Source organism: Chiloscyllium punctatum, chromosome 30, assembly GCF_047496795.1.
Source record: "Chiloscyllium punctatum isolate Juve2018m chromosome 30, sChiPun1.3, whole genome shotgun sequence".
Lineage (NCBI taxonomy): Eukaryota > Metazoa > Chordata > Chondrichthyes > Orectolobiformes > Hemiscylliidae > Chiloscyllium > Chiloscyllium punctatum.
In genome coordinates, this window is record NC_092768.1 from 44242813 (window position 1) to 44259950 (window position 17138).

The following is a 17138-nucleotide window of genomic DNA, read 5'->3' on the forward strand; positions in this document are numbered from 1 at the left end:
GCTCCTGTGTCTGCTCGGGGCATTTTTATGAAGCAGTTATTGCAGACACCAGGGAGGTCGTCACTTGCTGGGGGCTTTGAGCAGTCGTCTTGTTTCTGAGAGTCCTGCAAGTACTTTCTTTTATTGGTCAGCGTATTGAGTACAGGAGTTGGGAAGTCAAGTTGCAGCTGTACTGGACATTGGTTAGGCCAATGATGGATTATTGCGTGCAATTCTGGTCTCCTTCCTATCGGAAAGATGTTGTGAAACTTGAAAGGGTTCAGAAAAGATTTACAAGGATGTTGCCAGGGTTGGAGGATCTGAGCTACAGGGAGAGGCTGAACAGGTTGGGGCTGTTTTCCCTGGAACGTCGGAGGTTGAGGGGTGACCTTAAAGAGGTTTACAAAGTTATGAGGGGCATGGATAGGATAAGTAGACAAAGTTTTTTCCCTGGGGTTGGGGAGTCCAGAACTAGAGGGCAAAGGTTTAGGGTGAGAGGGGAAAGATATAAAAGAGACCTATGGGGCAAGCTTTTCACCCAGAGGGTGGTACGTGTATGGAATGAGCTGCCAGAGGATATGGTGGAGGCTGGTACAATTGCAACATTTAAGAGGCATTTGGATGAGTATATGAATAGGAAGGGTTTGGAGGGTGCTGGCAGGTGGGACTAGATTGTGTTGGGATATCTGGTTGGCATGGATGGGTTGGACCGAAGGGTTTGTTTCCATGCTGTACATCTCTATGACTCTGTGACTCTGTGATCAGTGACCTGAGGCATTTTTGCCTTGAGCAGCAGTGGAGAAATGGCACCAGTATGTTCTCCCAACAGGAATCGAGTTGGAACACCCACTGAGGTCTCAGTGTCTGAGTTGGTGGAGGTTGCAGGAGGACAGCCTTGATTCTGAGGCAGCTGTGACTTCTTCCTCCAAGGTGAACTAGAAGACTTCATGTCTCATGCATTTTGGAAAAGATAATCAGGGCAGGACTTATACACTTAATGGTAAGGTCCTAGGGAGTGTTGCTCAACAAAGAGACCTTGGAGTGCAGGTTCATAGCTCCTTGAAAGTGGAGTCACAGGTAGATAGGATAGTGAAGATGACATTTGGTATGCTTTCTTTCATTGGTCAGAGTACTGAGTACAGGAGTTGGGCGGCTGTATAGGACATTGGTTAGGCCACTGTCGGAATATTGCGTGCAATTCTGGTCTCCTTCCTACCGGAAAGATGTTGTGAAACTTGAAAAGGTTCAGAAAAGATTTACAAGGATGTCGCCAGGTTTGGAGGGTTTGAGCTATAGGCAGAGGTTGAACAGACTGGGGTTATTTTCCCTGGCGCATTGGAGGCTGAGGGGTGACCTTACAGAGGTTAAGGAAATCATGAGAGGCGTAGATAATATAAATAGACAGTCTTTTCCCTGGGATGGGGGAGTCCAGAACTAGAGGACATAGGTTTAGGGTGAGAGGGGAAAGATATAAGAGAGACCTAAGGGGCAACTTTTTCATGCAGAGGGTGGTACGTGTATGGAATGAGCTGCCAGAGGATGTGGTGGATGCTGGTACAATTGCAACATTTAAAAGGTATTTGGATGGGTATATGAATAGGAAGGGTTTGGAGGGATATGGGCCAAGTGCTGGCAAATAGGGTTATATTAGGTTAGGATATCTGGTTGGCATGGACAATTTGGAATGAATGGTCTGTTTCCATGCTGTACATCTCTATGACTCTCTATAACTCTATGACAGTGGAGTGCATGCAGATTCCACTGGTACCTCCAACAGACAAGAGATAAATGCAGTGCAAGAGAGGGATTGAAGTTGAGATAACTATAATGACGGTAATGGAAGAGCAGCACAGCAAAATGGGCAATGATTGATAATTGATTGGCAGAAAATGAAGATGTTGGCATCACGACAGAAATAAAGTGATCTTCACCAGGTGGGAGCTGAGGAGATGTACAGTGGGCACGCCGACATCCATCTTGCCACTTTCTGCCCTACTCTGGGCCAGCGAAGGCCCTGGCACAGATGCAGGCTGGGAAGGGATAGCAGGGTGTCTTGAGTGAATGAGTGAGCAGCACAGAGAGACCATGCTGGCTTACTGGAGGCTGGTGTGAGAGTGTGTGAGAGAAGATGCTTCCTGCATTAGTATGAGTGGAAGGCGCAGCCTGTACCAATAGTGAATGCGGGATCGCAGGCAGAAGATGATAGCACAAGTCGCATGATATCTCCAATCAGTCCTGGAGGAGGAGGAGAGACAGCCTGCTCTGCATCACCCTGTCCGCTAAGGTCTCTGGCTGGCTGTTGGCAATTGGCAATCAGTCTGTTTGCCATCTTTCAGAAGAAGAGACCTGGCAAGACAGCTCCAGACTGTAATGTGGCTCTAAGAGATTATTGTGTTCTGATTTTTTCAAATAGTGGTTGTAAGGCAGAGGTACTGGGCAGTCTACAAAACCGCTAGCGTAAACAGCTTGGGCGGCCCTGGGATTTTCTTTTTAAAGTTGGAATAATTGAAGCAGCCTGAATGGGTGGGGCCAACTCTCATGCATTCTAGGTTTTTCTAGATTTGTTAAAAGTTTTTCGGGTTTAGCTTTAAGCAGTTGATATTGTGGGCTCAAAGAATTGGAAGCTATCTTTTCCCCCTCTCTCTCTGTTACAGCTGAAAGCCAGGGATTCTCCCCCCGCTGGGTTACCTGGGAGACAAATCTACTTTTCGGAATGTGTCTTTTTGCCAAAGAATGTGTCTATGGGATGTTACTATATTGGAACAGTTAATTAGTATTAATCACTGTATCTATTATTCAGTTAAGTTTTCCAATTGAGTCAAGTTATTCTGAATTCTGTTTCCTTTGCTTGTATTTTAACAGCAGTGTTTAAAGAAATTGCGTTTCACTTAATATTGAGTAGTTTGACAGGTCGCATTGCATCTGGAACACTGCAAATTACGTTTGCATTTAAAATAAGTAAACATTTAGGATCGAGGATACCTTCTTAAAATATTTTGAGAGGGTCTGGTCTGGTCCATAACATAAGTTGACAGCACTTCACCCGCTGCACAACTGTATGTTAGAGGTGCCACCCACTCCTGGTAGATCCAGGAGTTCCTTTCTGCTGCTGAAGAGAGGTTAGATAGCACCACACAGGCAACAAGTCTCACTCCTAGGTTGGGGAAATCCAGAACTACAGGGCTAGGGTTCAGGGTGAGAGGGGAAAGATTTATGAAGGGACCAAAGGAGCAACTTTTTCAAACAGAGGGTGGTGCGTGTATGGAATGACCTGCCAGAGGATGTGGGGGAGGCTGGTACAATTACAACATTTAAAAGGCATTTAAATGGGTATACGAATAGGAAGGGATTAGAGGGATATGGGCCAAGTCCTGGCAAATGGGACTAGATTAGGTTAGGATATCTGATCGGCATGGGTGTGTTTCCGTGCTGTATGTCTCTATGACTCAATGAAACTCTCCAAAATTGACCTGGGTCCAGTTGGATATTGTGGTCCCTGAAAAACAGAATTCTCCTTGTATTTATGATGTAGCATGAAATTTCATTTTAACAGGCATTACAGCAGTGATTAGCTTTCCAAATTTCTAGCATTTGAAAACAAAGGGAAGAATTATGTAAAACACAGAGGTCATATTGCCCGTTCAAGCAGTGCTGACAATTTATGGTGCCAAAGGTACTCTGTTATCAGTGTGTTGTTTTTGAAAACACAAAGGTTTTGTTCTTAATATGGAAGGTAAACTAACTGTCAGCTGAAGGTGTGCAATGGGGCTCAGCTGACACTATGAGTATTGTCATATGGCCATTGGCCAAAAAGGTTCAGACAATCGACTGACCCAATCTAAGGTAGCTGCCCCTAGCAATAGGGCATAACAATAAATGCCATGGGAAGGAGAAATTCCTTAAGGGGCAGTTCTCATCGGATGGTCCCCACAGCAGTCTCCATGGAGCAATCCTCACCAGTCAGGTAGAAGACAGACCAGAAGGAGAGGAGGAAGACTGAGGGAAGATTTCCCCAGCAGTCTGACTCGAGAATACAATGTTACCTTCACAGTCTCCTGCTGGATTGTGTCTTTGCAAAGAAAGATACAGTGGTTTCTGTCAAGGTGTATCCCTAGCAGCTCTGTGACACAGGGCTGATCCGCAGGATGCACACCCAAACAAACATGGACTGCGCCTGAAGGATCAACTCAGAGAAAGATGCTCTTTGGCCTGCCTGAAATTGGTTGGTCTTCCAGAACAAGGCGTCGACCCGAGTGTTGCAGACTAGCACATTCCAAGGTCCAGGACTACATGTTAAAGGACGCACTACAGTTTGGGTAACAGCTGCCGAAGCACAATGGGGAAAGACCACTGTCTGAGGTAAAGGTAAATGGGGGTCTGTTCAGTTATTGAACCTGCCTGGTGCTTCACATATATGTAAATACAGTCTTGTACAAATACAATGGTTTGTTGGATAGAGTCAAACTCCAATATTCGTTTGTTCTTTCATATACTACTGCACAGAACAGAACTGCTTCACTGACTGTGTGTATATAATGACATTTTTATGAATAAAGTATATTTTTGAAATAAAAAAGACTGAAACCTTCCATAATGACCTGTTTGTCCTCTGGTATCAGTGAACCGTCCCCAATTGTCACAGTGATGTACTTTATTTGTCCTATTAACTAATGTATCATGTCTAAGCTTTACTTCTTTACAACTCTTAAAATTAGTAAACTATGAAAAATTGTAATAAATAGTTGACTGTCTATATTAGGTAACTGTGATCACTGAAAACCAACAAGTATATACTGTATTACCAGTAAAAATCAGCCCTGGGATACTGTGGTGACTTGCTTGTCAGATATGAGGTAAGTTAGGGAACTAGCTCCAATGGTCCCATTCTGAGGCATGGATTGCAGCCTCTTGTTATTGTCTCTGACATCTCCCCACTTCCCAGCCCCTGCAAAGCCCCAGTCCGGCGGGACATGAAACAAAACACTTATAGGCTGGATCACTTCTGGACTGGAGTCACTGAGCTGTCCCTTGGTAGCCGGAAGCTGCTGCTTTCTGACTGACTGGCAGTTTCTGGGAACCCGATACTCCATTGCTGCGGCCAATGAGAGACCTGGTCCAGGAGGAGCGTCACTAGACTCTTTTGTTTCTGCTACAGAAGTTACCAGACCTGCTGGGTTATCTCCAGCTATTTCTGTTTCTGGGCAGATTGTTGTCTGTGCCTAAGAGGTTGACTGGATAGTTAATAAAGGTAACTGCTAATAGGATAACTGTGAATTCGATTAATTCAATTTGTTCTTTGTAATGTTAAGACATGCAATGTATATAACTATGAACAACATGGAAAATTGTACAAGTACCAGAGATTTATTTACATGAATAAAGTATATTTTGAAATAAAAAAAAGTTGACAGACATGTGATAGAGGGACTTGTGATAGACTGAGTCATCTCAGCAATGCGGTACTGTCTTAGTCACCGACTCCAGCCCCCACATCAAACAAAATGTGAAAGCTGCGCCTGAGCTTCTGTCTCAGTGCTGACTGAGCCCGAGTTTGATCTCTTGGTAACTCATGACGGACGACTACGTGTCGTTTTGATTGGATACCCTTTTACGAACAATCCCCCTGCTCTCCTCTGGTGATGGAATTTCTCGTTCAGGAAATGATTATTTTCAAATTCAGCGTAAAATAGAGTGCTGATAACCTTGTTTCGGCTATTCCCCCCCCCCCCCCCCCCCCCAGACTGTTTCACTCCCAATCCCTGTGGATTCCCAGAATGTTGCTGATCCTTCTCTCCATCTCCCTGTGTTTTTCCCGGGTCTCTCCCGGTAAGTACAGGATTCAGCTTCCCATTCTTATCTCTCTCTCTCTCATTTCTCCAGCCCTGGGTGTGGACTGGAAATTCATTGGGATTTTATTGGTAGTAGAAATGTAGGAAACGTGTCGCAATATAGGAGATGAGTTGGTATTTGCAATTGTATCTGCAGTGTGTGCCTGGACCTTTCTGTAGCAGTACTGTATATCCCACTATCTCTCTGGGCCCAGTGTGGTTACAGGGCTGGGCTTTACTTGTTCAGTTGGTGGTGTTGTAAATGACTTGTCTCTTTAATCGTTTGTTTTACAGAGAGCAATACCATTACTACGACATTTCTGGCAACCTCTGGTGTTGCTGAACTGCCTGAGTATTTTGGTGTAACAATGATCAATGGAGTTCCAGTGACCTATTATGACAGCGACATTAGGCGGACAGTCCCCCGGCAGCAGTGGATGATGGATTCTTTTGACGAGGAGTACTGGGAATACCTCACAAATCAGGGGAATACACTTTCGACCATGGCTAAGGAAAATCTGAACACAATAATGAAGGGGACAAACCAAACATCAGGTAAGATTATCAACTCAGATTCCCCCCAGAGCTGTCCTGTTTAATAGGTACCAGAGAGCTACCAGTTATACAACAGAATGGAATATGAGAATGTACCATATGTGGGTCACCCTGGCCACATTTGTTACCCATATTAAAAATAGATGTCTGGACATCCAGTATGTTCACTGAGCTCATTATAGAATCGTAGAATGTTTGCAACACAGAAATAAGACATGTTGAGTTTGTACAGGACATTGGTGAGGCCTCTTCTGGAGCAGTGTGTCCAGTTCTGGTCACCCTGTTAGAGGAAGGAGATTATTAAGCTGGAGAGAGTTCAGAAGGAATTTTACCAGGATACTGCTAGATATGGAAGTTTTGATTTATAGACAAAGGCTGCGACTTTTATTTTGACTGGCGCTTAGGAGGTTGAGAGGTGACTTTCTAGAGGTTTATAAAGTCATGAGGGGTACAGATAATGTTAATGGGAGGTGTCTTTTCACTAGGATGGGGTATTTCCCGAGTAGGGGGCATATTTTTAAGGTGAGAGGAGAGAGATTTAAAAAAGACATGAGGGACAATTTGTTGGCATGGAGGAACGAACTACCTGAGGAAGTGGTGGATGTGGGTACAATTACAATGTTTCAAAGACACTTGGATAAGTACATGAATAGGAATAGTTTAAAGGGATATGAGCCAGGAGCAGGCAGGTGAGAGTAGTTTTTTATGGGATCATGTTCTGGCATGGACTGGTTGAACCGAAAGGTTTGTTTCTTTGCTGTAAGACACTATGACTATGATTCAGCCTGTGGAATCTAATCTGGCTCTGTATATAAGTAACTGTGCTCATTCCCACTCCTTCAACCTTCCTTCACATTGTCATGCTCCCCTTTTCTCAATGTATAAGCAACTGGCTGCCTCTCCACTCTCAGGAAGCACTTTCCATACTAGGAGAACACACCATTTTTAAAAGGAAAGCCTTGTATTTATATAGGGATTCTCGCAACCACTAAATATCTAAAAGCACGTTGAGGCCGTATAAGTGCTTCTGAATTGTAGAACTATTGCAATGCTGGAAATGTGGCAGTCAGCATGTGCGCAATTAATTTCCCCAGACAGAAGTGCGACCATATCAGATCACCTGTTTTTGTCATGTTAGATAAGGGATACATTTTGGCTGGATACTGGGACAAATAGCCCCATTTTATAAATAGAGCTTTTATACCCACACAGGCAGGTGGGGTGTTGGTTTCACATTTTATTAAAGGGATAACACCTTCAGACAGCAGCGTTCCCCCAATACTCTCCTGGGAGGATCAGCCCTGGGTTGAGGCCTACAGTACAGCTTGAAGCCAAATCCTTGTGACTAAGATGCAAGATTGTTGCTAACTGAGCCGTGACGGGCACAGTTTTCACTCATGTTGCCAGCGGTTCCTTTGCCAGTCCCAGAAACTGGGTGACCCCTGATCTTTCACCTTTCCGTGAATGGGAACAGTTTCTCCCTGTGCAATCTACCAACTACCCGGAAGAAGTCGAACAACTCACAGGGGTAGTGAGCTGGAAATCCAGCCTCACTTTTCCCAAAGGCGTTATAAGTGTGAAAATTTGAGTAAACTACAAATTGCCGAATTCTAACCAACCCTGTAACTCAGGTCATGCACACTAGGCTTTTCAATTAACAAGGAAATAGCTATTAGTTACGGTCAAACCGATTTTAACCAATAGCAAGAAAGAATCATCAATTGCTAACTTAGAATTCTATTAGTTAAAGTCTATCCCCTTTTAAAATTCCCAGACACATACAGACGCACAAAAAAAAAGACCAATATTATAGGACGGGAAGACAAAAAAACTGCTAGAGAAGCACAATTCCGGCACCAATCTGGAGCCTAAATAGCAGTGATTGTTTTCTCTTGACTCCTTCCAGTTCTGTGCTAATGACATGAGGTTGTGGAGATACTGGTTCTCAGGCCTTTATTCACTGGTTCAGAATCTTGTGCCTCTAAGGGTTTTATTTTTTCTTTTTCCTTTTCATTCTCCACAAGAGAATTTTCAGGGAGAACAGTTTGCAGGGAAATTATGAGTGAGAATATGAGAGACAGAGAGAGATTTAGGTGTTTTCCGTTCGTGAGCTACAAGCTTCTGTATTGTCCGTGTACAAGGCCAGAGCCTATCAAGGAACGAGTCAAGAAGCTGTTGCGATGTTGAGCTCTCCTGGACCCATACAACTGGCCAATAGAAAAAAAATCAAATGATTGTGTCTGAGCAGAATTATCCTGACCACACACACACACCACACCACACCACAAACGCCACACCACTGACACCATACATACACACCCCCACACATACACAGACCACATCATACCCACCACACCACACACACACACACACACACACACACTCCATGCATCATACCACACCCACAACACACACTACACATACCACAACATATCCACTACACCACAAAGCACCTGCACCACACCACACCACACACACACCACATGCAACACACCCACACACACACTGTATACACACACACCACATGCACCATACCACACCCACACACACTGTACACACCACACCACACACTGTATATACCACACGACACACACACATACCATACACATCACACCACACCCACACACACCCCGTACACACCACACAGTGATGATGTGTTTAACATTCTCCCAAATTGCTTGAATAAGGAAACATTACACATAAAAACCATATTGTGTTCCAGTGTCGTGCTACCCATACCTCCTTACACAGCTTCCTATTTTAAAGCAGTTTCTTTCCCCTTCTAGTTCACAATTGAAAAATAAAAGTGGTCTTGATGACACCCCCACTGAATCTCCTTCCTCTTACCCAAGGAGAATAACTCCTGCTTCTCCAACCTGTACGACAGAAGGAACCATTTTGTACAGTTTTTGTAAGGCCTCTCTAAACCCTTAATATCTTCCCTAAAGTGTGGTACTAGAATTGTATAGAGAGCTCCAGTTGAGACTGAACCATATTTCCTTTGTAAAGGCTCATGATAACCTTTCTTGCTATTGTACACTTTGCCTTTATATATAAACCTGTGATTTTATCCGTCTGTTTACACTGTTTCAACCTGCCCTGCTACCTTTGACAACTTATGGTTATAGCACAGTGAGTGACTCTATTCTTGCATCCTTTTAGAATTGTAGCTTTTGCTTTATACTGCCTGGCCTTTATCCTTCCTGAACTCAGTGCTATAGTCTGTGCTTCTCCTTGTTGAATGTCATAGAGTCACAGAATCATAGAGATGTACAGCATGGAAACAGACCCTTCGGTCCAACCCATCCATGCCGACCAGATATCCCAACCCAATCTAGTCCCACCTGGCAGCACCCGGTCCATATCCCTCCAAACCTTCCTATTCATATACCCATCCAAATGCCTCTTAAATGTTGCAATTGTACCAGCCTCCACCACATCCTCTGGCAGCTCATTCCATACACATACCACCCTCTGCGTGAAAAAGTTGCACGTTAGGTCTCTTTTATATCTTTCCCCTCTCACCCTAAACCTATGCCCTCGAGTTCTGGACTCCCCCACCCCAGGGAAAAGACTTTGTCTATTTATCCTATCCATGCCCCTTGTAATTTTGTAAACCTCTATAAGGTCACCCCTCAGCCTCCAATGCTCCAGGGAAAACAGTCCCAGCCTGTTCAGCCTCTCCCTGTAGCTCAGATCCTCCAACCCTGGCAACCTCCTTGTAAATCTTTTCTGAACCCTTTCAAGTTTCACAACATCTTTCCGATAGGAAGGAGACCAGAATTGCATGCAATATTCCAACAGTGGCTTAACCAATGTCCTGTACAGCTGCAACATGACCTCCCAACTCCTGTACTCAATATTCTGACCAATAAAGGAAAGCATACCAAATGCCTTCTTCACTATTCTATCAACCTGCGACTCCACTTTCAAGGAGCTATGAACCTGCACTCCAAGGTCTCTTTGTTCATCTGCTCCATATCTGACCACTCATTAATCTATGTCCTCTTGAAGTTTAACAATATCAGTCCTGCAGTTGACAGTAAATCCATATTTTAGTTCACCTGCATGCTTTGAGATTGTATTCTGGATTAGTGGTGCTGGAAGAGCACAGCAATTCAGGCAGCATCCAAGGAGCAGTAAAATCGACGTTTTGGGCAAAAGTCCTTCATTAGGAATACAGGAGATTGTACCCTATCTATCCATGTCTATATCATGATTACAGCTCAACAAAAGCAATGCTTCATTCCCTGGAAAATTCTTGTATACATATAATTGGTTCCATTCTGATAAACAACCATTAAGCACTACCCTGTTCCTTGTCACTCAGCAAGTTCCTATCAATGCTGCAACCGTCCTTTTTATTCCATTACCTTTGACATTGCTGACAAGTCTGTTATTGGCATTTTATCAAATATCATTTGGAGGTTCATGTACAACTCATTACACTCATCAGACCTGCCATGTTGCTGTATTTGGTTCCCAGGATTTGGAATGATACGCTTTAACTTTGGAAAGCTGCAAACTCTGTGTTTGATAATGCAGGATTCTGTGTGTCGAGGGAAACCTGTTCTTACTTGCTCAGGGTGACTCGTTTGGTCACATTGATTGTGAACAGCACCTCCAGGTGGAACAACAGGAAATGGCAGGAATATGGTGGACTGAGTTTTCTCATATTTTGGCTAAATGTCAGTTTTTGGAGGCTTTATTAGGGATTTACCTCCACGAGCAATGGTAACTTTGTCATATGAAACTGGAGCCAGGGGCTGTTTGATTTGTTTTTTTTTTCATTTGTGTTTTGAATTCTGCATTTCAAACGACTCCCAATAACTCTTGCATTCCCTTGCCCAAAAGGAGTCTATTGACACAGTCTTAAAAATATATAATCACTTCACTTCCTCCACCTTCTGATGCCAGGAGTTCCAGAGTTTCCCAATCCTTGGAGAGAAACAAAATTCTCCTCTTCTCTGTCCTGAAAGAGGGAGACCTCATTTTAAAGCAGTGCCCTCCATTCTAGACTCACGCTAAGAGAAAATCCTTTGCACATCCACTTTCTCAACAGTATTCAAGATCTTCCACACTTCGGTCAAGTAACCCCTCACTCTTCTAAACTCCAGAGTTGGAGAGTGTGGTGCTGGAAAAGCACAGCCAGTCAGGCAGCATCCGAGGAGCAGGGCAGTCGATGTTTTGGGCATGAGCTCTTCATCAGGAATGATGTTGGGGGGGGAGTGGGGATGGAGGTGGGAAGGAGGCTGAGAGATAAATAGGAGAGCGGGGTGGGGCTGGGGGTAAGAGAGCTTGGAAGGCAGTAGGTAGATGAAGGTGGGGTGATGGTGATAGGTCAGAGTGGAGGGTGGAGTGGGAAGGTGGGAAGGGAGATGGACAGGTGGGACTGTTCAAGAGGACGGTGCTGAGTTGGAAGGGTGGATCTGGGATAAGGTGGGGGGGATGGGGAGATGAGGAAACTGGTGAAATCCACATTGATCTGGTGTGGTTGGAGGATCCCAAGGCGGAGGATGAGGCATTCTTCCTCCAGGCGTCGGGTGGCTAGAATCCTGCTTCCACATGCTCTTGCACTCAGTAGTGGCAGTAATGGTTAGCAGGACTGAGACTGTCTTGTGGTTACATTGCCAAGGCCATATTTAAACTGAGGCTGTGCGCCCTTTCAAATGCTATAGGCCAACTATTATCCGTCACAGTTTGTGCCATCACCCAGTTTCTCAAGGAGATGTCTGAGAGACCCAAGCTAGCATACTGCTTTAGTTATTGACACCTGGAGGCCCTGCTGATGGACAGGAGGGTCATCGTCTTTCTCCAGGGCTGCTAGAGGAGACCACAGTACCAGGCCCTGCTCTGAGGTTACTGTCTGGGTCAGTGGCACGTCCATGATCCAGAGGAACACACAGCAATGTTTTAAGAAAGTCTGAAGCCTTCTGCACTGCAAGGCTAAGTGCTGCCATATTCTCGTTGCTGTCTCACACCCATTCTAACTCCGCCACTGAACCCACCTCCCACCAACGCTCATGCCCTTACACTCTCACTATTGCATGCAGCAATTCCACTCAAAGGCTGTGACCCAGCCCATCCCCGCAACTTACCGGCCCTGTTTTTGCTCTCTGTTTCCTACTCACACACCTTGTGAGCTTTCTTCATCCCTAACCAACAGCCACTTTCAGCTTATGCAGTCCCTCCCTTTGTATTGTTTTGGGAGGAGTCACCATGACGGGTCACGGAGAGGCCAATTTTTTTCTTGTCAGCCCCTTCATGTGGGAAGGATGAGAGACCGTGAATGCTCGTGGGCTGATGTTGATCTCAGCATGTCCTAGCGGACAATAAGACCCATCATGCTGTGCTCCCATCAAACGCTGCACTAAATGCCTGCTTAGCTTGCTCAAGCTTTGACCACAGTCGTGCAATTCCCTCACTTACCTTCTGCAGGCACGAGCTGCATCCTCTGTTAACTCTTCCCTTTCTCCTCCCCCTCCGAGGGAGAAGCCACTGATCCCTCGCAGGATAAGGCTGTCTTCAGCAGCCTCTGACAGGTCAGGTACCAAGATCCCAGTGGGTGTGTAAGCTAACGTAGAGTGAGGAGCACATCACTGACCCAGCCCAGGCTGCTGGCACTTGGAGGCTGACCAGAGCCCAGGACCCTGCTCAGCTCCAGGCAAGAGGGAAGCCCATTACCAACTTTGTGCAAATCCAAAACCAGACAAAGGAGCAGCAAGCAGATGTCACTTGATAAACTGGGTGCTGTGCCAACTCTGGTATATGTGTCTGACTGTCTCCATGGACAGGTGGGCGACTACGATTGAGATTTCGATTTATTGTCACATCTATATAAAAATACAGTAAAAAGTGTTTGAAACATAGTGTCACTACACTCAGCGCCATTTGAAACACTGAATATAACGCAATGTTTTTCTGCAATAGAGTTGGTCTTTCTCTCTTCTTCTCATTGCTGCTTGGCCAGAGTCTGTGAAACAAGCCCCAGGGTCTCTATAATGGGCTCCAGGACCCTGCTGTTGCCACTCCTGTGACCGCCGTGTCTGAGCTGGGTCTGGATATGTGTAGGGACCTATACCCCCTGTTCCCATCCAGCCCTCCTCCAGATGTGCAGGGTCCCATGCCTCCTGTTCCCATCCAGCCCTCCTCCAGATGTGTAGGGACCTATACCCCCTGTTCCCCATCCAGCCCTCCTCCAGATGTGCAGGGTCCCATGCCTCCTGTTCCCCATCCAGCCCTCCTCCAGATGTGCAGGGTCCCATGCCTCCTGTTCCCCATCCAGCCCTCCTCCAGATGTGTAGGGACCTATACCCCCTGTTCCCCATCCAGCCCTCCTCCAGATGTGCAGGGTCCCATACCTCCTGTTCCCCATCCAGCCCTCCTCCAGATGTGCAGGGTCCCATACCTCATGTTCCCCATCCAGCCCTCCTCCAGATGTGCAGGGTCCCATACCTCCTGTTCCCCATCCAGCCCTCCTCCAGATGTGCAGGGTCCCATGCCTCCTGTTCCCCATCCAGCCCTCCTCCAGATGTGCAGGGTCCCATGCCTCCTGTTCCCCATCCCATGCTCATCCAGGTGTGCAGGGTCTGATATCCCCCACCCACCATCCAACCCTCCTCCCGATATGCAGGGTCCCGTACCTCCTGTTCCCATCCAGCCTTCCTCCAGATGTGCAGGGTCCCATGCCTCCTGTTCCCATCCAGCCCTCCTCCAGATGTGCAGGGTCCCATAGCTCCTGTTCCCATCCAGCCCTCCTCCAGATGTGCAGGGTCCCATGCCTCCTGTTCCCATCCAGCCCTCCTCCAGATGTGCAGGGCCCCATGCCTCCTGTTCCCATCCAGCCCTCCTCCAGATGTGCAGGGTCCCATGCCTCCTGTTCCCATCCAGCCCTCCTCCAGATGTGCAGGGTCCCATGCCTCCTGTTCCCATCCAGCCCTCCTCCAGATGTGCAGGGTCCCATGCCTCCTGTTCCCATCCAGCCCTCCTCCAGATGTGCAGGGTCCCATGCCTCCTGTTCCCCACCCACCCTTTCTCCAGACATGCAGGGTCCCATACACCCTATCCCCCATCCCATGCTCATCCAGGTGTGCAGGGTCTGATATCCCCCACCCACCATCCAACCCTCCTCCCGATATGCAGGGTCTCATACCTCCTGTTCCCCATCCAACCCTCATCCAGATGTGCAAGGTCCCATACCTCCTGTTCCCCATCCAACCCTCATCCAGATGTGCAAGGTCCCGTACCTCCTGTTCCCCATCCAACCCTCCTCCCGATATGCAGGGTCCCGTACCTCCTGTCCACCATTCAACCATCCTCCCGATATGCAGGGTCCCGTACCTCCTGTTCCCCATCCAACCTTCCTCCAGATGTGCAGGGTCCCGTACCTCCTGTCCACCATTCAACCATCCTCCCGATATGCAGGGTCCCGTACCTCCTGTTCCCCATCCAACCTTCCTCCAGATGTGCAGGGTCCCGTACCTCCTGTTCCCCATCCAACCATCCTCCCGATATGCAGGGTCCCATACCTCCTGTCCCCCATCCAATGTTTTTCCAGATGTGCAGGGTCCCATACCTCCTGTTCCCCATCCAACCCTCCTCCAGATGCTGTTGCCAACTTGCCATCTGTTTGTGCTCTTTCAGGTCCCAGGCCTAGGTGCAGGCCTGGAGCCTTGGCCAAGCCTGCAAGTCTGGTCCAGGGGGAGTCAGCCCAGGACCTGCTCCCCTGTCTTACCGGGAGACCCTCTGGTTAGAGGGTTAGAGCTGTGTCGAGTTCATCCTGGTGTTGCTGGTGCTGGAGGCCTCCTCCTTCACCCGCCACTCCCAAGGCTCTACAGAAAAGGAAACAAAGGCAAATAGCAAAAGAGCAAAGGTTTTAAAAAAAAGAGGCAAAAAAGGAGAAAGAAAGCTGATGGAGCCCCTGGCTCAGCCCTCCTACTATGCCGCCATCTTGAAGTCAAGTAGAACATTCAGTGGCTGCAGAAACTGATACAGACCTGTACTCCAATACAGTCGCCATTGGTGCCCAGTATCAACAGCAAGGCAAGAGTGCGCAAGGGATTTTGACCTTACTCCAGGAGTTCCTTTCTGTCAAGGTAGTGCTGTCTGGCACCCAGTTGTAGGAGGAAGCCCATTCAATCTTAGTGTGGCTGGGAACTCCAGCCACAAACACCTCTCCCTTCCCCATCAGGGTGGTCCACCTATACCTTCACAGCCAACAGAGTCCCCGATAGGGCAATCTCCCTGCACCCAGCTGTGGACCCCAGGACTGCACCTTGACTTAGTGAGAGGGCACAGGATGGTACAGCGACACTTCACTTGTAAGTCGAAACTCACATTTATAAAAATGTGACTTGGCCATGCTAAATTACCCATACTGTTCAGGGGTGCATTAGTCGGGGGAAATCTCTAGTACTCAGGGTAGGGGAATGGGTCTGGGTGAGATATTCTTTGGAGGGTTGGTGTGGACCTGTTGGGCCGAAGGGTCTGTTGCCACACTGCAGGGAATCTGATTCTAATTCTCATTCTAATTTCTCTCATTCAAAAATGTTGCATTTCAAATCATTACCTATTGGATCAATTGTCGTTGTAACGCAGCTACAGGAATAAAGCAACACACAATGTCAGAATCTTGAAGGAATGTTCATTTTTCCCTGAATGAGGGAGCATGATATTGTAAAGTCCAATTAGTGTCAACTTTTATTACACAACACGAAAAACAAAGCAAGAACTAACATAAAGCAGCAGTTGCTTTTGAGACTAAACCAGGTCTACTTGCCTTTTGAGGGCAGCAGCAAATTGACAATCAGTGAATCGCGACTTGATCTAACACTTGGAATCGGCTGCCAGTTAACTTTTAGCTCACTGTGTCCGATGCTGCTGCCCTCCATCGTGCAAATGGTGATGTTCTTCCTACTCAATGTCCTCGTCTTCCTCCTGGGAAGATCGCGGTTGCACTCACAACTGTTAGAAACAAACTTAATAAAATTTAGACGAGATCACCAAAACTGGAAACAAGACAATTTATAACAAACTTGCAAGTAAGGGCTATACTGGATTAATGGTGCTGGAAGAGCACAGCAGTTCAGGCCTGAACTGCTGTGCTCTTCCAGCACCACTAATCCAGTATTTGCTTTCCAGCATCTGCAGTCATTGTTTTTACCTCATCTCTTGCAAGTAAGGGCATCAATTGCAGAAGCAAATGAGCAAAGAGAATTCAAAGTACTACACAGTTATACCTTTGTGCTGCGTGAGGTCATCTCTCCTGATTCCTACATTACCCCATCTTTCTTAGTATTCTGCCATTGCCCAGCTATGCTCCACCCTTAATGCCCCCTTCTCTCTAAGTTGGCAACCTTTCCCCCTGTAAGTGCTGACACGAGGCTAAACTTGTATCTTGATGTTCCTTCTTCACTTCACTTCTAACATCTTCCATTGTCCATAGGTACATTCCATTCCTGAACATACGTTTTAACAATGTATCTTTTAGTGTTTAGTCTATGCATTTCAGCTATCTCAACTATTTTGCTGAGGCTATTATTTCAAATGTTATGAAGAAATTATTTACTTTAATAATTCTGCAGTAAAGTTAGTATTCAATTATCCACAATTATACATTAAGGATTAAGAAACATTTCCCTAATGCTTGCTTAGCTGATATATTTTTGTACCTCTTTTTCTGCACATACACTCTCTTGCTTTTCTATATCTGCAAAAAACAACACACTTCCCCATTTCTTACAACTCCCCCATTTCTTTTCTTTAACCATTTGTTAT

At 46.3% G+C, this 17138-nt stretch overlaps 1 protein-coding gene across 1 annotated transcript in view; it reads left to right on the plus strand.

Moving 5' to 3' along the window:
• The first annotated feature begins 5701 nt into the window (after window positions 1-5701).
• The window catches only part of LOC140455588 (uncharacterized), a 78113-nt gene continuing 66676 nt past the window's right edge, over window positions 5702-17138 (plus strand). The window contains exons 1-2 of the mRNA XM_072550505.1: window positions 5702-5805; window positions 6102-6362. Coding sequence (XP_072406606.1) covers window positions 5754-5805; window positions 6102-6362 — 313 coding nt within the window. The 5' untranslated portion in view covers window positions 5702-5753. The remainder of the gene's footprint in view (window positions 5806-6101; window positions 6363-17138) is intronic.